Below are 23318 nucleotides of genomic sequence, written 5' to 3'. Positions count from 1 at the left end.
GGCAGAGGGGCGGATTCCCCCCCGCCCTCCGCCGCAGGAGTGGTACCGCCCTCCTTCCCGGGGGCCACTGCGCGAGTGCCGGCATGGCGGCGCGGCGGCTGGGGGCCAGCTCCTGGCAGCAAGTGCTATCGCGCAGCAGGCGGTGCTGCTTACCGGGCGGGAGGCGAGAGCGATACCGGTAAGCCTCTGCCGTTCCCTCAGCGGAGGGAAGAGGAGGGCAGCGGCGGTGCCGTAGGGGAATCGTGGGGGGGGGCCGTGTCTGGGGAATTGAGGCGCGAAAGGCCGCGCAGGCGCAGTGGGGGTTGCTGGGCAACCGGGGCGCTGTGCGCATGCGTGGTGGGCAGGCTGGTGCGGGGTGGCATGGCGTGGTCTGGGCCTAGGGAGTGGGAACGCTTCTTTGGGGGCTTTTCCCTACTTTTGGTGGGCTCTGAGCTGCCCTGGGAGTGACCTTGAGCTGTTAAGTGATTACACGAAAAAGCAGGTGGGGTGGGAGGTTACTTTCGGGCAATGCCTCAAATGAAAGGTTCTCGCTGTTCTGGGTACCCTGTGTGCAAAATATAACTCGCATCTGAGTTGGTAAAATCATAACTAATAAGTTTATGTGACATAGGAACTGCTATAATTACGCAGTATCACTGTAAAGCACGGAGGCGTGAATGCACGTTAAGGGCGTCTCCTTCAGGGTCAAGGTCAGTGTGGAAGCACATGCAAATGGCGGTTACGGTCAAGCTGTTGTGTTAGATCACTTCGTGAGGGGAAAAAAAAATAGTATTTTCATGTAATATTAATTTGTGTTAAAGGCAGTAAAATGTAAAAAACACTTGGAGCTGTGGCTCTGAACTGAGCACAGCAGCAGCTTTGCAGTGTACAGCAGAAGCAAGTGTATGTGGATGTGCCTTGTATAGCTGTGGTTACGTGAGTGTACTGTCTGCAGCTCTGTAGATGGCATGTGGAACTCAACGGATTTGATTTCCCTGCATCCCGACTCAGGGTCTTCTGCTTGTGTAAATGCTACTGATGTCTAAAATATTTTTTAAAAAGGTACTGCTTTCAGCTAGATCCTGCCTCTAAAACACTCCGTGTCTTTTCTGATTTATGTTCAGGATTTTCTTTCTAAGGTGCAGTTATGCAGGGAAACTACTTCAAAGCCATGGTATCCCCAAAAATAAAGAATTACAAATTTTACGTAATACGATTTTCTGTGTATAACTTCTTGTCTCTTGAAATTAGGGCTTTTAAGAGAAGCATCAAATACGAGTTTTATGATAATTCGGAGTTAGTAAAGGTGCAGCATTTCCAGTTATTTCTTCCCTTTTAATATTTTACTTAATTCTGGCCTGTAGTACAGAATTTCATTAATCTGCTTTTGCTGTATTTATGTGACTACCATAATTTCAAAACTCTGGTTTACAGGTGCTCTTCCAGTAGTACAGCTCTTGGGAAGACTGTGGAAAATTCAGAAGGTACGATGGATGTCTTATTTACTAGTTTATTGCAAATATTTTGTTGGTTTTTTTTTTTATCTACACACAATATAGCCTGTCATGAAATAAAGACAGTGAATGCCCTCCTTCCCTTTTTTCATTCCCCGCCCCAGTCTTCAGTGATTTCCTGGCTTAACTTGATTACCCTCACGACCAATCAGCTCTGTGCTCCGAGAGCATGAACTCAGTTGTCCGGTTCCATGACTTCTCCAGTTGCCCTTTGAAACTGAATAGACTGTAAAATAAAAATAAGTTTTCTACCTTAATTCTGACAGTTTCCGTCATGTTCTTGCTGCTTCTCTGTACTCCTTACCATATTTCTGCTAGAAGTTTTGTGAGAAAAGTTAGCTGGGGTGCTTGGAGCTGTGCTGCACATGGGAACAAGTTCCTGACAGTCGGTAACAGCTCAGAAGCATCAACACAGAGGCAGTGGGAAAAGTACCTCTACAGACCCTGGCTCTGGGGGTCCCACATAACTCCTCTGTGAATTAATTTGCTAAGATGCTTTGCTGACAGCTTGTAGCTGCTGCTTTTGGTATTGTCCTTTTTCTTTTTTCCTCTCTGGGAAAGCTGGGTGGATTGATCTGTGGGGTGGAAGGAGCTGAACAGTTGGTGTCAGGCTGTCAGAGCAGGAACTTGAGAGGGCACTTTGCTGCAGTATGCAGACAAGCTGAACTGGAGAAGCCAAATGGGCAGAGACGGCAAGCTTGAAACTGGGGGACTAAGAGCGGGGAAACTAAGGACTGGTAAAGATTGGGGCTCAAACGAGAAGATTATACAATAAGAATGATTGAAGAAGCTTGGATGGGTAATCACTTTGAGGATTAGTAAGTACGACCTCTCAGGTTTGTTTACTGTAAGGCCCTGATCCTGTCTTGACACAAGACTGTAAAGCTCCCTGTCAGCCTTTTCTATTACCGTTCGGTAAACTGTGGCCTGCATCATACTGTGGTTTTAAAATCTTTGCTTTAGTACTTTGAGCTGGATCAGCTTAAATCATTAGTTTTCATGAGTTCAAGGTTTTCTTTGGGCATCTGTTTGTTTCTAATAACAATTTTAATACTGTTTCTCACAGTTACTCAAGAAGAAATTGTGCTCCCACGAAAGAAAACCTGGTGAGTGTTTACTGCTGGAATATCTGTCGACCTGGAAGAAAATCATTGTTAGACACTAAATGTAATAGGTCCACCAAAGTTGAAAAAGAAAATTCAGGTTGCTGTATTCCAGGAGTGGTAGCAGGAAACACAGGTCCTTTTCTGGTTTTCCTTAAAGTCTTTTCTTTTTCCTTGTTTGTTCCAAAACCGAGACCATTTTTGCAGTTGAAGTTTCCCTGCCTCTGCAAAAAATGCTATTTTCTGAGTGCAGCAAAACCATTGTTTCATAGAACTGAAAATCCTTATTTTGTTCTGCATACAATGTAATGCATGACGTTCAAAGTCTGTAACCGAGTATTAATCAAAGCTCCTTTATGTTTAGGGATAAGCTAGCAGTTCTTCAAACATTGGCTTCTACCGTGAACAGGGTAAGTGGTTCTATTGATCATGGAAACAGGTTAAGTTGTCCATCTCATGCAGTAGCCTTGCACTCTGGAAACTCTTACTTCTACTTTGACCGTAAATGAAAGATGGGACTTTTACACCTATTTTTTGCAGAGGTTTCACTTTTGCTCAACACATGTCTTTAAAACCTCGTTCTAATGGTGAGAGAGCTGCAGCTACAAGTGAAAGCTGTAATATTTTGATAAGGCTTTTGCCAACATCAGGAGCAAGTTCCTTTACCAGTTCAGCTTCCCAATCCAGACTGCCTCTTCCCAATCTCAGTCCAGAAAGTAAGCCTTGCAAAGAGCAATCAGTGTCTCCTCTTGCTAGGCAGCAACTGTAAATGCTGTGATGCCATTCTTTAACCCTATCTATCTTGGGTTCTGGAAATTGAATCTGATCCTGCAGGTTCCCTCGGCTCCCCTGAGACTGTTAAAGTTGTGGTCCTGCTTGCTTTGCTGGGCACTCATTGCTTGTTATGTTATAGTAAGGACCTTTTGTTGTCATTATATTAGCCTGCGTGTGTGTGTATAATGGAAATGCTTTTTTAACTATTTCCAAACAGGCACACATTTTGTAAAATGGGCATCAGGTGGTGGTTATGATGGAACTGTTCATTGTGCTTGAAATTCCATGAGGCAGTGTGATATGGATACTGCGTGCCTGTGTACGTAACTATGACTGTTTCAATCCTGGATTCTCCTTTCTACAGGATCCTACTGCTGCTCATTATATGTTCCAGGATGACCCTTTCCTTATGCCAAGAAATGCAGCCAATGCTGTAAGTATTTACTTTCAAATCCTTGATAGCTTCCCTCTTGCCCCCTTTGTCTAGGCTATGAAAACTCTAATTGGAGCCTAGTTTCAATTACAAAAGTCTGAGCTGAGATGTTGTGGCAAATCAAAGATATGGCTGCAAGAGAACTTCAGTTCTGCGTACCAGAAGTGAGGTCATTGAGAAGGCTGGAGGCACCTGTAGAGTGTGAAGAGTTTTAAAAGAAACAGCAAAGGAGAGTCTGAGTCTAGAACTTGAGGAAAAGAGGTGAATGGGAATCAGGTGTTGTTCTTGGAAATGACAGTCAAGGAGAGAAAGATCTGAGTGCCTTAACTCTAAAGATGCTTTTGAGCATGAGGTACCAGTGCAGCGTTTCAGATGTCTGGTACAGAACTTTGTCCCTTGACTAAGTAACAAAGTAAATTACAGTCTCATTTAAAGAATAGACATTCTTATATTGGCATAAATACCAGGATGTTTATCTGCAATGCTGTTTTGTGCCTGTGTTTTTACTAAGAGTTGAAAATGGAGCATGAGTTTAATTTGGTCCCATCAGAATGCTTAGTGTTATGGAAAATGTTTTTCTTCTCTCTCAGGCTTTTAATTTTGTGTTTCTTCATCTTGTTCTCTCTCATTCCTATGCAGCGTCTATATTCATTGTCGAAGGAGGCTGGGAGAAATGCTGCAAAATACATTATTAAGCAATTTCCTCAGTACTTTGACAAGACTTTTGCAGAGCCAAACATACCAGTAAGCTTTTTGCCTTTCATTTTCGTTGTATTTGTGCTTTGTCAGGTAGTGAAATCAACTGTCACGCTGGTCCAAAACTAACATAAAAGGATAGTTTTGTTAACTCTTTTGCAGACAGCTGTGAAAGCAGTACTGTATTTCCATTATGTTTCTGAAGTGAACATTTTTCCTTAGGAATTCAGTATCGTATCAGGTTCTGTAGATAAAAGTAAGAAAAGGAATGTTGTTTAAATATTGGCTTCCTAGCATGAAAGTGGGAGATCAGGATGAGTGGTCCTTCATCACTGAAAGTACTGCTTCTGTTAGGCTGGAAAGGTCGGGAGATTACCAAAGCAGTATACTGGGTGAAGAGAAACCATATTTGGTTAGTGTTATAGCAGTGGTTTAGAGAAGGTTTGAGCTCATGTCTAACTCGCACTCTTTGCTTTTAGTGTTTGATGCCTGAGACTCTTACACCTGAGATTGAAGGAGTGAGTGAGGAAGCTCTAAAAGAGCGTATCCACCTCAGAAGGGTGAAAGATTCTGTGGACCTGTTTGATCAACTGGTACAAGCAGGTATGTGCTCGGTCACCTGACAAGATTCTGTGGTGGAACTCTGCTTGAATTGTGTCAAAAATATCATAGTAGCTGGCACAGGCTATGGAAACAATTTCATGATTATGTTGCTGTCTTTCACAACTGACTCTGGTCTGGTGTTATGGTTTGAGAAAATCCATAACAATTTATTGTCATTTAGACAATTATTCTATCGCCTGATGACCCCTCCCCACCCAGAAAGGGGAATCGGGGGAAAAAGCAAGGAAACGCCAGGGTGGAAATATAAATAGATTTAATAGGATAAGAATAAATAATTAACAATAATAATAAACAACCAGTATTGATCCCAATACTAATATAAGATATACAAGAATTATACTCAGCCAATTATATCAGTAGGAAGCTGTGCACTCCCAGCAGTGGACAGCAAACGTGGGACACTGCGAGCGCAACGGCTTCGGGAGGAAAGGAAGGCCTCAGGGATCTGGCACCGGGGCAAGGAGTTCTCTGGACCACTGCCATCAAGGGAGAGAGAAACAACACAGCAAACTTTCTAATTTTTATTGAATGTGACATTCATGGTATGAAATAATCCTGTTAGCCAGCCTGGGTCAAATGCCCAGGTTTCACTCCTCATTCCTGCACCTGGCAAAGCTCAAAAACACTGAAACCTTGAATCCCATATAGCCTATCTGGCTATAAAGTAAGTATTTTCATGAATTCGGACACTAGAGTCTTCCAAAAGTGGAGTTTTCCCCAGCATTAGAAGAGATGTTAGTCCTATGTTGCTCAACCCAGGACATCTGGTGAAGTGGTTCTCCAGAATTATTGGGCCCTCCCTATCCAACACTTGTCTGCCATGTCGCTTTGGTGATACAGAGAACAAATGATTTCTTGATCAAGAAGGAGATGATAAAGTGTTGAGTTTTTTTCTTCTATTCCAAAGTGTAAGAATTTGTGATGCAGTAGAGTAGGGCCTGTTGTGGGCAGATGCTGTGTGATGGAGTGATACCGTTCTGCCCACAAAGGCCTTCATGCAGTAACTTATTGGTTGGTATGAACTGCATCTGTGCTGAGCACTTGCCGCTGTATTGGACTAGTGTAGCATACCAGCTGAGTGCCCCTTCTGTGGACCTGCCCTCAATAAATGAGTCTTTCTTAGCTCCTCCTTAATTTAGACTTTATCTCTGTCATGGGTGAATGAGGAGGAAGCAATTGGAAGCTGTAACTGCCACAGTCTCTAAAGGAGGAAAACTTACTGGGAAGGTGAGACCTTCTCGTATCCGCTGCAAGATGGAAAGGAGATTATTCCATCAAATAGCTCTTTTCTTTTGTTGGGTTTAAATTTGTTTCATAGAAAGTGAAACACATGAAGTGGTCTTCACAGCAGAGTTTATCCTAGGGGTAGTTATGACAGGCATTAGAAATTTCAGGTGTTGTCTTGGGCTTGTTCTGCTTCATAGTTTTGGCTGCAAGCTGCCACTTCCCACTCCCACTTGGTCAGGAAAACTACCCTTTCGGTGGCTTCAATAGAAAAGCAGGTACTCTAATTTGCTGTTAAAATCGTCTCCTGCTATGAATGGGTTTGTGGAAGTATTAGTGTCATACTCAGGTTTTACAAACTTGCTGGAGAACACCTTTACGTTGAAAGAGAACAAAGTGGTGTAATGGGGTGTTAGAAAGCTTTCCGTTACGGCTGTAAAATGGTTTGTTCTTTACTTTCCCTGTGACTGTTGTACACCCTTATTTTCTGTAGGTACCCCTGTATCTCTGGAGACCACAAACAGCCTTTTAGATTTGTTGTGCTTCTATGGTGATGGAGAATCTGCTCTGGAAAAACAGGAAGAACAAAAAGAGGATTTGGAGGAACCAGGGGTATGAAAAACCTGTTGATCTCGATTTATTTATTTATAAGTAGTGGGACTGTATAAAAGTGATGTCAAAATTTTTGTACTGTGACTGCCTGCCTGGGAGATAGTGTGAGATGGGTCAAATGCAGTCAACGTTCTCTAGAGATGCGGCACTTAAAACAATACCGTGTCTAACCTGCTAGCAAAAGTAGCTTCCATAAAGCTGAACTTAGCAGCTGGAACCTTCTCTTGGTTTAGTTCTGCTGAACTGTGTTTAAATAACTGTTTCTCACTAACAGCCTTGTTTTTATAGTTGCCTGCAAAGAAGACTTCTGGTACCTGTAGTGTTGATCAGCTAGTTAATTTTCTTCCGGCCTGTACCATATTAATTAGGTTTCAATAAAGTTGAGGGCTTCTTGTGTCACCTCAGAGTATCAGGTTGCAGGGTACAGTAGTAGATGTGATGCACAATTCCTGTTCCTGGGAAGACTGTTGAGGGAGAAAGAGTTTTAAAGAGTATGTGCTATAGTCTAATGATTCCCACCAGCTCCACAAATACATATATTTGTCTTGTTAGAATGTTTAATAATATAAACAGTATTCTTGATCTAGTTATTGCTTACTGAACATGATAATAAAAATTATTTTAATGTAACCCATTGAAAAACACCTTTGGTAGCATATAAATTGCTGCTGAACGTCAGTGTTGTTACCAAATCTCGTCATAACCGTAGTGAATTCTGAGAAACTTATTTCTGCAAAAATCTCTCCAGGTGAACGCTTCAGAGCAGAAGGCTCGAAAGAGACAATCCCAAAGAGGTTCACAGTCGTCTGACTCTAGATGGAGGTATGGAAAATGTCGTGAATATTCCTGTATTCAGTGGGTTGTGCACATGCATTGTTATGAAACAGACTTAAAGACTTCATAGCAGCCCATACTTGCAAATGTTACTTGTTAAATACGTCTGTGTTGGCTAATCTTTTAAAGCGTTGATGGTGATCTAGTTGTGTTTGCTAATCTTCAAAAGTGTTGCTGGCAATCTAGCAAGTGATTGTAGCATAGCTCAAAGTATCACAAGCAGTATAATTGAGTGTCAGCCCTTGGGAGTACAGCCTATTATTTTGTCCTGTTTGAATCCTTTTCCCAAAGGCATCTTTTATGGAGTTTTTTAACATTCAGCTTGTTTGTTGATTCTAGGGAGAACAACAACGCTGAAAGGATATTTAAGGTAATGCCAGAGAGGAATGCACACTCCTACTGCACAATGATCCGTGGGATGGTGAAGGTAAAGTTATCCTTCAGTGCTGGGAGGACTTTTTTCAGCTTGTGAAATCTCACACAGTCAAAGAAGTTGTTTATTTTTGTCGGGTTTTTGGTTTTTTGCAGCATGGGGCTTCTGCTAAAGCTTACGACATGTACATAGACATGCTGAATGAAAGACACAAGGGTAAGTGTCTCCTGATTTTGACTTGTGGTCTTCTAAGTAGCAGAAAGCAGTTGTTGGGTACATGAATATTTGTTTCATGGCAGTGATGATTGGCGCAGGGGTACGGACCTCAGCTAGATCATGGGAGCTGAATGCAAACTGTTTGTTTCAGTGCAGCTGGCATGTGGCCGGCTCACTGGAAACAGGTTTGCATGAGACTTTGCCAAAAACTGAGCCATGTTAGAATAAGCTGTTGCTGTAGAATATAGAAATCCCCATCCCTGGAAGTATTGGCCCCACCCCTGGAAGTGTTCAAGGCCAGGCTGGATGGGGCTTAGAGCAACCTGGTCTAGAGGGAGGTGTGCCTGCCCATGGCAGGGGGGTTGGAACTAGATGATCTTTAAGGTCCATTCCAACCTAAACCATTCTGTGATTCTGTGATAATTGTCAGTTAAAATGAATTATCTTACATTTTCCAGCTGACGTGCACACCTTCAACGCACTGATTGCAGCAGTCCCATATCTAAAGGAGAGGTTCTTAGAAAGATGGGAATTAGCCAAGGTAAGAAGTTTGAGCAGAAGAGGTGGGGAAGGGGTAAGAATGTAGGGGCTGGGTCTGCTTTATCAGTAGAATTTTGCAGTTGTTAGAAGACTAAAAACAAGAGCTTTCCCCAAAGATATTAATATCTGCTGCAAAGGAAGTACAGTAGTTTAAACATACAAACTAGCCATTGACGAGTGGAAAATGTACAAAATCCAGCCTTGCTCTTGCAGAATGGTTTGCCTTGTGAGAATGTACCTCATCCAAGAACTGCCCAGACAGAAAGTAATTGGGAAATTGTGCTGGGAGATAAAAACAAACAAACAATTTTAGGTAAAAACTGGTGTGATAGAAATGAGATTTTGAGGAGTAACATTAGCAGCTTCAGTTTTAATGACATAACATCAGTAAGGAAAATTAGTACATAAATTAAAAAAATTCCTTGATGTTCTATACGCAATTCTCCAAGATCAAATCTGTTGTAATTTTGTAGTCTTGTTTTTTGCTCAAATTAATTAAAAATTAGATGGTGCTCCCTTAAAAAAATTATCATTTGAGGTAGAGTCATTCACTTGAAGGGAGTGAAACGGATTAGATTAAGGAAATGCATGTATACCTAACTGAAAGCTGAACTGTGATCCATAACGTGTGATGGGGGTTTTGTTTAAGGTCTTCCTGAATCACATGGCTCAACAGGAAGTGCAGCCAAATCTGCTAACTTTCAATGCTTTGCTGAAGACTCTGAGAAGATGTGGTGGTTTAGGCAAAAGTATGTCTTTATCAGTAATAAAAGAAATGGAAGCACTTGATATAGGTAAGACAACCATACTAATTATTATATTTCAGTGCCACCTCCAGAATTGCTAATTTAAGAGTTCACTAGCAAACAACGTAGTGATTCCTAATTGCAAGGAAGAAGTCCAAGGCTTGTGGAAAAAAGCATTTCTCACTGTGTTCTCAACTTCACTATTTGTGTCCTTTTGCAAGAGAACTGAGAAGTAAAAATCCTTAAGTACTGAGCTGTGGCCACTCAGCAAGCCAGTGTCTGTGGATTTCAAATTGAATCATCATCTTTTGAGTCTTTGTTCAGTGTTGATTACTAATTACAGTAAAGCGGGTGCACTTAGTCCCTGAGGTCAAATAGTGACGCATTTTGATGCTGTAGTCTTTTAGGTTAGGAGTATGTTTATCATTACATTTTTACCTGTAGTTACTTGTAGCTACTCAAGGACAGGTGTGTGTATGCAGTGGGGGAGTGTGTCCTGGCCTATATGCTCTTTCTCAACTGGGTCCTTATTGTAGTACTGCTGTAGAAATAGTGAATAATATGAATGTGTATTTGTAGCAGTCAGCTGAGTCTGTTAGCTTCCCATAGATCAAGGAGATTTACTTCACAAGCCACCCAAACCTTTTCAGGTCGATGTATCTACATTTCTACAGGAAAAAAAAAGCTTTTGATGTAGATGATGGGTTTTGATGTCAATAAACATTGCAAAACCAGGGAGTATCTGCACAACCAATTCGATGTCTTGTGGAATGTGCTTTGCCCCAGTAACATGCTTGTTGATACGCTAAAGATAGCTTCATGAGCAGAAGGGAAACTACCTATGAAATATTTCTGTTTTCAATTTGGAGCAGGGAAGCTTGACTGCTCACCCCATAGCCATATCATGCTACAGCTGGTGGTCCACTGTCAGATATCATCTCTCCCAGTTGTAACGTGTGTACATGAGGTCTGGTCCAGCATTAGGGTGGACGAGGAGAGAACTGAGTACCTTTATGCATGCTGCCTCACTGGAAGGGATGGAGGCTGTGAATTAGAGCTCAGGCATAAAGCTCAGCCAAGAATGTTAAAGTAACTTGAGTGTTTTTGCTTTTCAGAGCCTAGCCTTGCAACGTATGATCATCTTCTCTCGATATTTTATAGAGGCGGTAGGTGCAATATCAACTTGTACATGAATGTGTCCTTTTTAACATCTGCTTTAAATACTTTCCCAATGTGATGGGTGAATGCAGTTGATTTACTGATTAAAAGACAACTTCTAATGTGTGCAATCTTAATGTTACCTGTACAGTCTGATTCTGCTTGAGTGCCAAAAAAGCTACAGAAGCTCATAACCTCTTACAGGGAGGGAAGAGTCCTTATGTTTTGAGAACTGACAGAACTGGAAAGAAAGCCTGTTTCCTTTTCATTTGTGGCCACAAGTTGATAAAGCTAAAAAGCAAATGCTACTCAGTCTCTCTGGAGGCTGGATCTGACTCCAGCGCCTGTGATTACATAGACTGTGCCACTCACGGGGAAGAAATTGCCCAGGGATTCTGTTTCTCTGCAACAGTTCTGTGCATTGGAGCTGTCTTGAAATATAGGTGTGTCAGAAGGCAGGAGCCCAACTGTTGAGATCCTTTAGCCAAAAATCCGTGGACACGAAAATAGACACAGTAGTCATAACTGCAGTCCTTGTGTTATAACAAATGTGGAGGAGCTGCTCTGAAGTCTTTCTGTTTGTTGGGGTTTTTTTGTTTATGAAATGCATTGCTTTTTCCAGTGCCACGTTCTAACAGACAAACTTTCAAGCCTGTTGGATTCCTTACTAGAAAGTACTGGTATCTTTCTTAATCTGCCCTGTTGTGCTGTGGAAATCAGACAATAGTAGGGCAAATTTTAGGGCAAATAAAACTGCAGCTGGTGTGGAGCACCACGATTAGGGATAGAGATAGAAGAATCTTGACACTTGTTTGAAATCGTGGTGCATGTTTCCATTTCTGTAGTATATTTGCAGGCTGACACTCTTTACTAATGAAGCATATAGTACAACTGAGATGTGATGTTGCTTATCTGTTTGTCCCACAGTTGATCTTTGCTCATCAGGCATCATCCTTGAAGTACTAGATGACGTTGAAAAGAGGACTTTCATTCCCCAGGATCCTGATGACGGTATGGACTTCAATGTTTCTGACAATCTGCATTGTTTAAGCTCGGGTGAAAAGGTACCTCGGGAATTTCAAGTAGTCCTATCCCACTAGAAAGAATGCATGCAGCTTGCTTGTATCAGCACCTTCTGACACTTTTTGGAAACAAAAAGGGACAAATTCCAGTGCTGGGAAGATGTGCTATGCATTGGTATGCTGGCAACTGTGTGGAAGTAGGAGTATTTGTGAACAAGTATTTGAGTCCCACAGGGTAAAAATCACAAGGCTGTTCACAAGACTAGTTTAAGGAGAAACATCTGCTAGCAGTTTCATGAAATGATACACGTCTGTTTTTTGTTGTAGTGTGGTGTGAGTACCTATTCTAGTTCGTCCTAATCCTGTCAGAAAATTGCATGAAATTAAACTTCATGCAAAACTGAAGCTTGGGTCTGTGAAAGGGTAGATTCTGAACATCCCACATCTCGCTGGATCTTTCTGCCATCTGTATGTACACAACTTTGCCCTAGGATGTTCAGAGCCTTTTTGTACATACAGAAGTAGACACCGCTTCAATCTGAAGAAGAGGGGTGGCAAAGAGGGGCCTGTTAGCTGTGCTGTGTACAACGTGGTGTGAACAACGTGTCAGAAGCCACTCCAGCAGCTGACAATTCTGTATATGATAGTATGAAGAAGCTATTACAGTGCATGCTTCAGGAAACCAGTCAGGAGTTGATACGTTTTTTTTGGCCATTTAAAGGAAAAAGATAATTATGATATTATGTCGTAGTAGCATATTAGATTATCCTACCCACAATTTTTTTTTTGTCCTTGGATAGAAGCCTGGAAATAGAATATTGTACACCTGTTTTGTTTCCTTCTGACCTGCTATGTGTGTTACACCATTTCTTGCTTTGGCTCTAAGCTGCTGCCAAAAGCATAGCCAGTGACTGTATCTACTCTGCTCCTTCACGCACTTTTTAGAAATACCACTATTAGTGAAGGCAGTAACGATGGACATGCAGATATAGGCTTCCCTGAATAACGGGAGTTGAATGAGCTTTTCTACACAGTGGTTTAAAAAATAGAGATTGCTCACGTAAGACTGTATCAAAGCCACTTTGTCTAAGCAAAATGGGTATGTAGATGTTCTCTGCTCTTCTTCAGTGTGGGATCCTTATCTATTTTGGTAATTGCTTTTGCAGAATTCAGGTTGATACTTTGAAGAAAACTGAGGCTTCTTTTCCTTAGTGTGTTGTTGTATGTGAACTAACTCTTACCTTCAGAAACTTCTGTGTTCCCTGCAAGGCCTTTCCTTGGCCCAGAGGATTCTGCAGGCTGTAGCTGAACTGTATACTAAGCACCTGAATAACACAAAAATGTTTTTTCCGACTTTAAAGTATTTAGTTAATAAATTAACTAACTTTTGCAAGGGAAGGGGGGGGTGTGTATTTTACCTAGTACTTTTAAGTAACTTGCCTTACAGTTCTTCCCTCTATTTTGCTACCCACAACTAGCCATTGTTTCAGTCTCTGATAGCATCCAGTGCCCTTACGTTCCCTTCAAAAAACCAAACACACCTATCCACAATTCCCACCTCACAAATTAAATGAACTATTGAGCAGGGTAATTTGTCCTCCCTCCCGCTGTGGCTTTCTTTGCCACCCTCAGGCAGCATCAGTCTCCGTGCTGCTTTGAAATGTCACTTACAGAAACCAGAGTCAGAGCCTCATGAAAGGAGACATTTTTGGGTGGCAGTTGTATGTTCTTGGGCAGCTCTGGGGTGTGCTAAAGAGGTGGGTAACCTATCTGAACGCCTGTCTCCTGCATGTGTTCTCTTGCACTGGAGTAATAGGGAAGGTGAGTGATGCGGCTGCCTCTGTCTAACAGGCAGGATACAAAAAAATAATGCTGTCTTGCATCAAACAAGAGAATGAAGTATTTGTAAAACTGCCTAAAGTCAAACAGATCATCTGCTTTAATCTGTCTCCAAAAGCACGGCAGCATAGCTTCCAGAACACTGGCTAGCAAAACTCATGTCACAGCAGAGTCTCTACATAGAAAGTGAAGATCCCTGCTACATTGTCAAACTGAGCTACAAATTCAGCTTTCTAACTGAACATGTCTTGTCCGTCCTCTGGGAGGCTGGGTTAATGAGCTGCTATATGTCTCCTTGAAAGTTTGAAGCTAACGGACTCCATTTTCTCCCTTTCCAGCCAACTTTTTTGCCACTGCTATGCAAGCGGTAAGTACCTCTTCCCTGCAGTCAGAATTCTTTTGAGCCCTCCAGCTGTTTAAGAATTGCCTGTGAGTTTTCCAGCCTGTCACACAAGATTTAGCTTTCAATATCTTTCCCCTGTTCACTTGTGTTCATCACCTCCTGTAACTTTCTTCCATAGTGTTTCAGTTCTTTGCTTGATGCCTTCTAAATTAGTAACTCGCATGCCTGTGGTAGGTGCATCTCTTGCTAGAGGCAGCTGCGTACGTCCCTGTCTTCTGTGCCCTGCCCCTGCTTCTAGTGACACTCCAGCGGTCAGACAGTCTCTGTACCAGAAGGTGTCGGTTTAGGTTAGAAAGCTCTGGACAGCTGGGAGAGGCACGCATTTGCCTCAACTAAACAAAATGCTTAGGCAGTCACTGCACTGAATCACGTTCTGTTAAAAGTGTTTGCTGGCAGCTCAGTACTCTTTATACCTTTGTGAAAGTGAGTCTCAGAGGGATGTATTAAGTGTTATATTTGGTAGCTTTAAAATCTGACTGGTTTATTGCAGTGCTGTGATCTTAAGGATATCAAGCTTGCCTATCGGTTAAATAAGGTAATGGAGAAGGGAGACAACTGGAAATTCTTGGACATGGATAAGTTAAATGCCTACTGGTGAGTGAAGTGCCGCTTATATTCAGCATCTTGTGTACTGTTGTCAATTTGAATACAAACCAGGATTCTGACATTGTGCAGAAGGATGCTTTGTTGAACACCAGCTGGTTATCCTATATGCAGTTTGGAAATTAGGTCCCTCTATCAACAGTGATAGCTTGGGATTTGTTCTCAGTTTGTGGTTTTGCCCGAACTGAAGTAAAGTCTCTTGGAGCATCAGTTTTGCTTAATACCCATCCAGTAACTATACCAAGCAGTTGTATTTTCTACAATCCTGTTGTCCACTTAGGATGGCAGCTTAGGAGGGAACACCGAAATAGTGTACAGGTCAGACCTAGCTCTCTGCATGGTTTTGTAGAGAGAGGCTGCAGTGCAGCAGGTGTATTTCACCGTGAAACTCCCATGTAGTTCCACCATTTGATACTGCAGTCATGGCCTCTGAAACATACTCACCAGTGTCATTAAGTGCTGCAGTCCCTGAATGCAATTAAGTACTTGAAACATACTGATTTGAAGAAAAGCCTAATTATGCATTGGAACTAGAGATGCTCCTGTAAATTCATGAAAAATAATTATCATGAAAATCAGATGCACTTTCAGGCGTGGGATGGTTTGGATTATTTTACCTTATTTAGCCTGTAAATAAATCAGGGGAAATTAATGGGAATTAATTTCTTGGTGTAGGGACATTTTTCCTAATCAGTGCATTGGATCAAGGTCCCAGGCTTCTATTGCAAACTTGCACAAGTAACAAGGTTAATTTAGTTCACTTCTTAAAGTGGTTCTTAACCAGAGGTTGCATTTGAGAGAGATTCAGATACCTCAAACCTGGCATCAGGCAGGGAGATTACATTTTTTCAAGATTTTAAAATCCAGTGGTCCACTTAGTAATTCTGCAAATTACCTAGTATCAGCATTAAGTTGTCTCATAAAAAAACGCTATTGCTTTTTTAATTGTACGGAGTATTGCAATCATACAGTGAAATTTCCACGGTCTGCAATACAAATCTGATCAGAAGTCACTTGCTGGTGCATCTCTATGGTTTAGTGGATCTAATCATTACTGAATTAGAACATTTTTCCCTCCTGTAGGTCAAAATTCTTTTCGTTGTTGTGTATGATGGAACAAATTGATGTTGTGTTGAAATGGTACAAAGAAATGTCCCCTTCGGTAAGTGTGTATTAGGGTAAGCAAGCCTCAAAGCTTTAGTATGGAGAAAAGGAACAGTTACAGTTCACTGAAGCGATTCTCTTCCTTCTTCAGGTTTTCTATCCAACTCCTAAAAACATATTGGACCTCCTTCAAGCACTGGATGCGGCCAACCACTTGGAAGTGATCCCTTCAGTCTGGGAAGGTTGGTGATAGCCACAAGCCTACATAGACAGTTTGTTTGATAAAAGTCAGGAGAAGTGCAAAGTGGGAGGTAGTTGGGAAATTTCCCAGTGCTCAGAATAGCCGTGATAAGGTGCTTTGGCATGAGGGATGTTATTCCTTGCTGCAGTGGTGGGGCTGTTCTATTAGGGAAAGCACAGACTATCAGAGAGATCATGGCAGTGTCACAGTTAAATATCAGTGTCTTGGAAAAGTGAATGCTTATCAGAGAGTGGTACCTTAACCAGCAGCCCAGGTTTAACTCATTTAAATTATTCTTCTGTTCTTTGCCCCTTAAAAAGAAGAGACAATGCAGATACAGGGTTTAGCACACAGAAAATATCCTACTGTCACCCAACACTGAGGGGACAGGCAGGTTCTTTTAGGGATCCTTGGCAAAATCATGGCAGCACTAAGTTGTAGTTACAATTAAAGGGGATTTTATCATTAGCATAGCATTTATAATTGAAATAGCACAGGATTCCTATAAGCAGAACCGGTGTAGTACAGTTTTATGACTAGTGTAGGGCGGAATTTTATAGCATCACTTAGCTTATGGTTTCTCATCACCTGGACCCTCTGCAGATCAGGTCAAATCTTGATATTTGGTTTGCTCTATCAACATAAAAGTCATAATCTAGACTCAAAAAACATAGAAAAGAATACAAGTCACCACTCAGTCCTGGGAGGAAGCAGACGATGGTGGGAGTGTCCCTGTCCACCGGGGTGTCATGGGTCTCACTGTCCAGCAGCAGTTTGGGTCCAGGTTGCCACTTGGTGTACTTGTAACTACTTGATTTTATAGACAGAGCGGTGTGTGCTGTTCCCTTCCCTGTGCTGTGATGGGGTCATCACCACCACCGGCTTGGCCAGGTGCTTGGGACCTTGAAGGCCATTAAGGAAGGGAGTAGTTGGCCTGGCACCCATGAATCTTGAGGCCAACAGGGAGGGAAAGAAGAAATCTGTTTGGTTCGTCTACTTGGAGCACAGAGCCTTCGGGGCCTGATAATGAAGGGAAAGGGAACTAATACGTGAGCAGCTCGGTCACACAGAATGGCCGTTGGCCTCACAAGGTGGTGTGTGTTATGCTGACCACATTAACAGGAGTTGGGAGCAGAGGGTACCGGTGACACCTACTGACTACTGCCTTTCTCTAAACAGATATGAAGCAGCTGGGGTTTAGTAGGAGGAATGACCTGTTGGAAGAGCTCTTGTCTTTGATGAGCAGGGAGCGGCACCCTGACGAGGTAAGGAAGCTGTCACGGTTTAACACCAGTAAACAGCTAACCCCACCACACAGCCGCTCGCTCACTCCTCCCCAGTGGGACAGTGGAGAGAATTGGAAAGGTGAAAGTGCAAAAACCCGTGGACTGAGATAAAGATAGTTTAATGGATAAAGCAAATGCTGTTCGTGCAAGCAAAGCGAAATCGGGAATTCATTCACTGCTTCCCATTGGAAGGCAGGTGTTCAGCCATCTGCAGGAAAGCAGGGCTCCACCATGCATAACAGTTACTTGGGAAGACCAACGCCATTACTCCAAACACCCCCTCCTTCCTTCTTCCCCAGCTTTTATTGCTGAGTGTGATGCCATATGGTATGGAATATCCCTTTGGTCAGTTGGGGTCAGCTGTCCCAGCTGTGTCCCCTCCCAGCTTCTTGTGCACTTCCAGTCTGCTCGCTGGTGGGGCGGTGTGAGGAGCAGAAAAGGCCCTGAGGCTATGTAAGCACTGCTAAACATCCCTTTGTTACTTTTCATCCCAAATCCAAAACATAGCCCCATACAAACTACTATGAAGAAATTTAACTCTATCCTAGCCAAAACAAGTACACAGAAGCTCAGTGAAAAGAGTAGCGATGTCTCCCCGTTTCTGTGTGCAGCGTACAGACTGCATTTAAGTGCTCTATTATTGTCCCTCTTCGGTCTTAGAGGTCCAGTTCCAGTGCATATGCCTTATAAATGTCCAGATCTGTGTGAGCTTATCCAGGCCTGCTAGGCCGTTCGTATTGTCTTCAACCTATAGAGAAACCTCAAATTAACACAGAAGAGGATCACATCCTCACCAGGGTTTGGAAGAATAATCCAGCCCAGCCAGCCACATCTCCAGGGAAGCACATGACAGAATTCTGGGATTTTTGCCAAAGATGTCATTGCAGTAACTGGTTTCTCAATCCTGAGGAGGGTTAAAGGTTAATGCGTCCTGCAGAGGTCTGTAAATACAGCTGTCCCTGCAAAGCCATCTTGGAGCTTGCCTAGTGGGGACAACTGTCCTGACAGAAGTGAGAAATTTTTCTGCCAGGAGTAACCGCTGTTAATTCACAAATTTAAATCACATACGGGGCAGACCTGTAGGAAGAATTGCACTGAAAGGGATATGTTAATTCTAGAGGTTTTGGGATTAATGGCACAATCTTTTCACAGATTCAGCTGGCGTTTGCCAAGTGTGCTGAAGACATCAAAGCTTTCCATGAGCAAAGCGGGCGGGAGCAGGCCCTGTTAGAATGGACAGGCAGTGCGCTGGGCCACGTCGCTCTGTTGTTTTCCAGGGTTGGGAGAACCCAGGACGCTTGGTATGTGTGTGGCTGTCCTGAGCTCTTGGCTTGCGGACACTAACTCAAGGCTTAATCACAAAAATCAAAAGCTAACAACTGATTGCCTTGGAACGCCAGTGCAGACAAAGGGAGGGGATAAGTCCTGTTAGGAAGGTGATGGGGTTTTTTTCCTTAATTTTATTGTTCATTCTTGGCACCAAGTTACAGTTGTCTAACTTTAAAATGGTTTAGAAGTTAATGTAGCAACTGGCTTCGAGTATCATACGTCTGCTTCTGGCAAGGTAGGGTTTGGTTATCACTTCACTGCTAATTTCCTACAGCTTCCCATTTTCTAATTTTTAGTAGCCTTTGAAATTTAAACTGCTAAAGCGATTAATTAGAGTTTAATTAAACTTTTAATTACAATTAATCCTAATGAAAAATCTAAAGAGACTATTTTTAGTACTCTTCAGAAGCTAGAGTTTACTGTCCTACAGCTGTCAACTTGAAATAGAGGTTAAAATATCTAGCCTCCCATTTAAGGTTCTGAGCTATTTTCTGATAAATACAGATGTTCTCTTTGGACAGGCTCATTTGAAAAAAAGAAGTGGCAAGTACCCTTCTAAAAACATGTAATATTTTTAAAGTAAACTTGTCACCAGCTACAGTTTTTAGTTTTTCTGCACTAGTTAAGACATTCTGTGTTTAATCAACTATGTTAGCTGGCACACATTGCATCTGCAAGAACACGGCATGGGATTTGTTTCAGATCTGTGGGGAAGATCATTTAACGAAACGGAGCTTGCCTGTGTTTCATCAGCGGCTTATCCAAGAGATTTAATAGCTGTCTGTTCCCTTGTTTTCTGGCGGGTTTTATTATTTTTTTTTCCTTTTGAACAGGAGCATGATGGAGCGTTTCCAGCAAATCAATAGGATTCCTACGTGAGTACTTTTAGGTTCTGACTTCAGGTACCGAGTCTCCCCTTTGGCTGAAATCTTGCATTTCTATTATAACCAACAGTAGTAGTCCATATCTTTGTTATTTCCAGAGCGTGAGTTTGTGTGTGTCTGTCCCTGTGAGCGCGGGTGTTTGTTTATCCAACTGATATGTTCCAAGACCTTTCTGTCTCAAAAAATGTTGAAAATGCAAAGCTTGGGGGGGAGGGTGTTAAGTGGTGGATCCTTGAGATGTCACTGAATGTCTCTGGGACATGGAGAACAGTGCCACTGATTAACTTGGCATTAGAAATCAGTCTAAGCAGGACTCCTGAAAACATCTCATTTCCCGTGCGCTCAAAAAAAATTCTAAAATGCTATTAACCAAGCACAGGGGCTTCAGAGGCGTCTGGATTCCTGAAGACAAGTTTATGAAGTCAAACCCTAAATCTTATGTGGTACCCTGTTAGGCTACAACAGTTAGCTTTTCTCAGGATTTTGGAGGAAAAAAATACTGTTTGAAGTAGAAAACTTCTAAGGAATAGCAATGCATTAAAAAAAAAAACCACAACAAAAAAAGCACCAAAAAACTGCTGCTGCTCATGGAAGTGAACACTTTAAATCTGATGTTGGAGATGGGAATTCCACTGAGATGCACAGTGTTTTCTGGCTGCCTGCCCAGCGAGGGTGTGCAGCACCAAAGGCAGCTGTTAGTGGCGTTCTGTGCTTGCTCGGCTCTGCAGACTGCCGCTAGCGTGGCCCAAGGAAGCCTTGACACTGCCAAGCCACGTCACAACCCCTGTCTCAAAGTGGGGAATGGGGAAAGGAGAAGAATTCTTCTGAAATCATGGTGTAGCTGGTGGTTTGTGAATGCCATGGGTTATGAATGTGATGGGAAATAAAGCAGCGTCCCTGCTATTTCCAAATGGATCAGTCTCTTCTGGTTCACTTCCTTCCCTTCTCTGCCAAGCTCCCTGCAGCACCCGCTGCAGACACTTGCTTGTTTCCCTGCCTAAAGGGGAGAGGTGCCTCCAACAGCTGTCGCAGGTGGCGAAGGAGCAGAGCCAGCACTTTGACATGAAATGGAACTGGCAGAGCAGAGCCAGCTGTCAGTGGCTCCCAGTGCCTTCGATTTAAAGTGCTTGTACACTGTTGCTTTACCTCTGCCAGCCACGTAAAAGAGGGTGAGGGCCTGATGTGGGGACTGTAAAAAGGGAAAGGTTATTTAGGCTTATCCTGGCAGCCTTATCCTGAGCAGTAAGCTGCTGCCTTGTTTTTGTGCAAGGAGAAGTATTTCTGCTAGGATAGGAGTTTCCAACTGCATCACATTGGTATGGGGTCAAGGCTGAGGGGAGATCTCTGTCAGGAGCAGAATTGGGCTGGTTGAGTGATCTGAAAAATCTGTCATCTCCTCTCCCTCTCTGAAGCACCTGCTGTAAGTTAATGACCACCTTACCTGGGCCCCGGTGAACAGTTGCTCTTTGCCTTTGCTTTTGCAGTGACCAGGTGATGGATGAGTTTTTCGCCTGTGCTAAACAAACCAATTGCCCAGATGAGGCAATTAAGCTGGTAAAGCTGGCAGCGTCCCTCGGTCTTCCTTCATCTCAAAGGCTCAAAAGCAGAACAGAGAAGGAATTTGAACTCTCTGAAAAGCAGAGGTAAGTTGGAGTACTTCATGATACAGCTGAAGGGGTATCATAGACTGGGTGGTTGAGGGGAGCCTGTGGAAAGGTTTCTCTGCCAAGGCAGCAGAGCGCTGACTTTCAGAACAATTGTCCCCTCAGTTTTTGATCCCATGCTGTATCCATACCACCTAAGAGCAGGGGGAGGTAACTTTCCGTGATGAGGTTAGCCTTTTCCACTGCTCAGGTCTGCTTTCACCTTTCTTTCCCAGAATCTTGCCCTAGCTGGGTCTGGCCACCTAGAAGACGCAGATTTCAGGCTAATAAAAGCAGGGAAGTGGTACGGGATGGCCCTGCATGTGGTTCATGGGTTCTGAGGCTCACGGTCAATCTTCAGTACACCATGGTTGGTTTCTCAGCTGATGCAGCCAAGCTCAGATGATGGGCTTAGCCTTGAGGACCACGGTTAGGAGCTACTGGTCTGGTCCAAGGGAATGAATAAATAGAAGTCCATCACACTTGACAGCTGGCCCACCACTTTCTGGGTAACGGAAGTAGTCTGCTTTTCCAAAAGGAGGGGGGGTGCGCTTCTACCAAATGCTGGGTGGACCGTATTCTGCAGACAGCCCATAATATTCTCTTTGGAGGGTGTTTACCCTGTGTTTTGGGCATCTCTCTTCAAGCAAAAGCCACAATGAGGTGACTGATTACTGGACTGTTTTCCATCTGCAGGAAGACGTTGGAGAGTATCAAGTCAGACAGCGACAGCAGCGATAGTGACAGCGATAGTGACAGCGATAGTGACCGTGATAGTGACCGTGACTAGCTGTCCCTCTTGCCTTCCCCGTGGGAAAACTGGGAGCGAGCACTTCCTCTACACCAGGAGGCTTCTGTGAGAAGTGAAATCACTGCAGGGTTGGCTTCTGGGAGGTGCTGCAGCACTGCTGAGCACTCCAGAGCGTTCTGATACAGGACCTGCTTGCGTATTGTCCTCGTTGGAGCAAGCTAGAAGCTGTTCCGTTTAACACTCTTGCGAACTTCAAACTCAGCGTGGGCTACGCCAACAGAGCCTCTTCCACACCGCTCCCTGGAGAGGGGGTAGCTCCTGCCAGGCAGCTGTGGCCTTCTTGAGCAGCTTGGCTGAGGTACTGGAGGGCTGCCGGGAGAGGAGTGCTGCTTCCTGGACGTTGCCCAGCAGGTACAAGACTCTGACAGCTTGAGCAGGACTTCCCTTGGACCTCCTGTGACTTAAACCTGCACAAGATTTAATTCCTTTCCATCTGACTTTAATGAACTACTTAAATATCAAGTTTACTCTGAATGTAAACACTGTAAGTAATGCCATACTCATCACCTGTGGTGTTATTTGTCATCCTTTTCGGTGTTTTGGGACAGGGTTTGGACTGTACGTGTTACAAAGCTACAATTTGTACAGCTGGAGACTGCATCTAATAAATGTCTGACATTAAATACAGCTGTATTCTGATAATCCCTAAGCAAAACCCGTTGATTACAAAGTGCTGCGGCTGCTCTGTGAGAGAGCGAGTAAAGTTCATGCAGAATACAGCAATAAAGCTAACGAGGGGACTGGCAAGACAGATGACTGTGCTGTTCTGTTCTCTGGCTTGCAGCTAACTGGCCCTCACAGCATTGTGCTGCTCTTCTCTGCCTTTTTTTGAGGTAGTTACTTCAACAGGTAAAGAATGGTCTTAAATCCTCTTAAAAGAGGATTAAACCATATTCCAGTGAAACGTAGTTAACAGATGATTCTCTTTGTGAAAAATAAAACCTTGATGTGTATGATGCTGCAGGACAAGTAAGAGCACACTGCTGTGGAAAGCAGCTTGAGGATAATTCAGTAATGAGTTTGGGAAATAACAGCTTCTAGAAGTAGAACAAACTACAGCTGAAAGGCTGAAAGTCCAGTGTTCCTCCTCCCGTTACAGGAGTGGCTGGCCAGGAAAGCTGGTGGAAGGCGAGATTCTCTCTAGAAAGCAAACATGCCTGTTCCAGCAACGTGGGACGAGTACAGGTTAAGGGGTAGATGAAAGATAAAGGGCTTTCAGAGGTGGTGTTATGCTCTTTGCTTTATTGTACCAACAATTTAAAACTGGATCAGGGAGTAGACAAAGCTACAGTTACTCATTTCAGCAAGTGAGCACTAAGGAAGGTTG

General features: G+C 43.2%; 1 protein-coding gene and 1 non-coding gene across 3 annotated transcripts; both read left to right on the top strand.

The window, feature by feature from the left end:
- The first annotated feature begins 37 nt into the window (after positions 1-37).
- Positions 38-22614, top strand: PTCD3 (pentatricopeptide repeat domain 3). 2 transcript variants are annotated; one of them, XM_063337300.1, is made up of 24 exons: positions 38-178; positions 1414-1463; positions 2560-2599; positions 2961-3006; positions 3735-3803; positions 4443-4547; positions 4979-5102; positions 6841-6959; positions 7708-7781; positions 8133-8220; positions 8322-8382; positions 8841-8923; positions 9572-9716; positions 10784-10834; positions 11754-11837; positions 14026-14054; positions 14581-14684; positions 15777-15855; positions 15949-16039; positions 17218-17303; positions 18477-18625; positions 19487-19528; positions 21022-21180; positions 21877-22614. In XM_063337300.1, the coding sequence occupies exons 1-24, from the start codon at positions 84-86 to the stop codon at positions 21968-21970; spliced, it is 2067 nt and encodes a 688-aa protein (XP_063193370.1). In that variant the 5' UTR covers positions 38-83; the 3' UTR covers positions 21971-22614. The 2 variants fall into 2 exon arrangements, with proteins under 2 accessions (XP_063193370.1, XP_063193369.1); XM_063337299.1 differs by having other exon boundaries at positions 7696-7781.
- LOC134516775 (small nucleolar RNA SNORD94) lies at positions 8459-8600 on the top strand. The gene has a single exon (XR_010071430.1). It is a non-coding gene; the product is annotated as a small nucleolar RNA SNORD94 (small nucleolar RNA).
- Positions 22615-23318: the final 704 nt, after the last annotated feature.

The sequence above is a fragment of the Chroicocephalus ridibundus genome, chromosome 5 (genome assembly GCF_963924245.1).
Source record: "Chroicocephalus ridibundus chromosome 5, bChrRid1.1, whole genome shotgun sequence".
Lineage (NCBI taxonomy): Eukaryota > Metazoa > Chordata > Aves > Charadriiformes > Laridae > Chroicocephalus > Chroicocephalus ridibundus.
Note: the sequence above shows the minus strand (reverse complement) of the source record. Positions and strands in the feature narration are given on the sequence as shown.

Coding starts and splice junctions, on each gene's coding strand:
- PTCD3 (XM_063337299.1), top strand. CDS start 84: ATGGCGGCGCGGCGGCTGGGGGCCAGCTCCTGGCAGCAAGTGCTATCG. Junction 3,007..3,734: donor TGGCTTCTACCGTGAACAGG/GTAAGTGGTTCT, acceptor TCCTTTCTACAG/GATCCTACTGCTGCTCATTA. Junction 19,529..21,021: donor CAAATCAATAGGATTCCTAC/GTGAGTACTTTT, acceptor TTGCTTTTGCAG/TGACCAGGTGATGGATGAGT.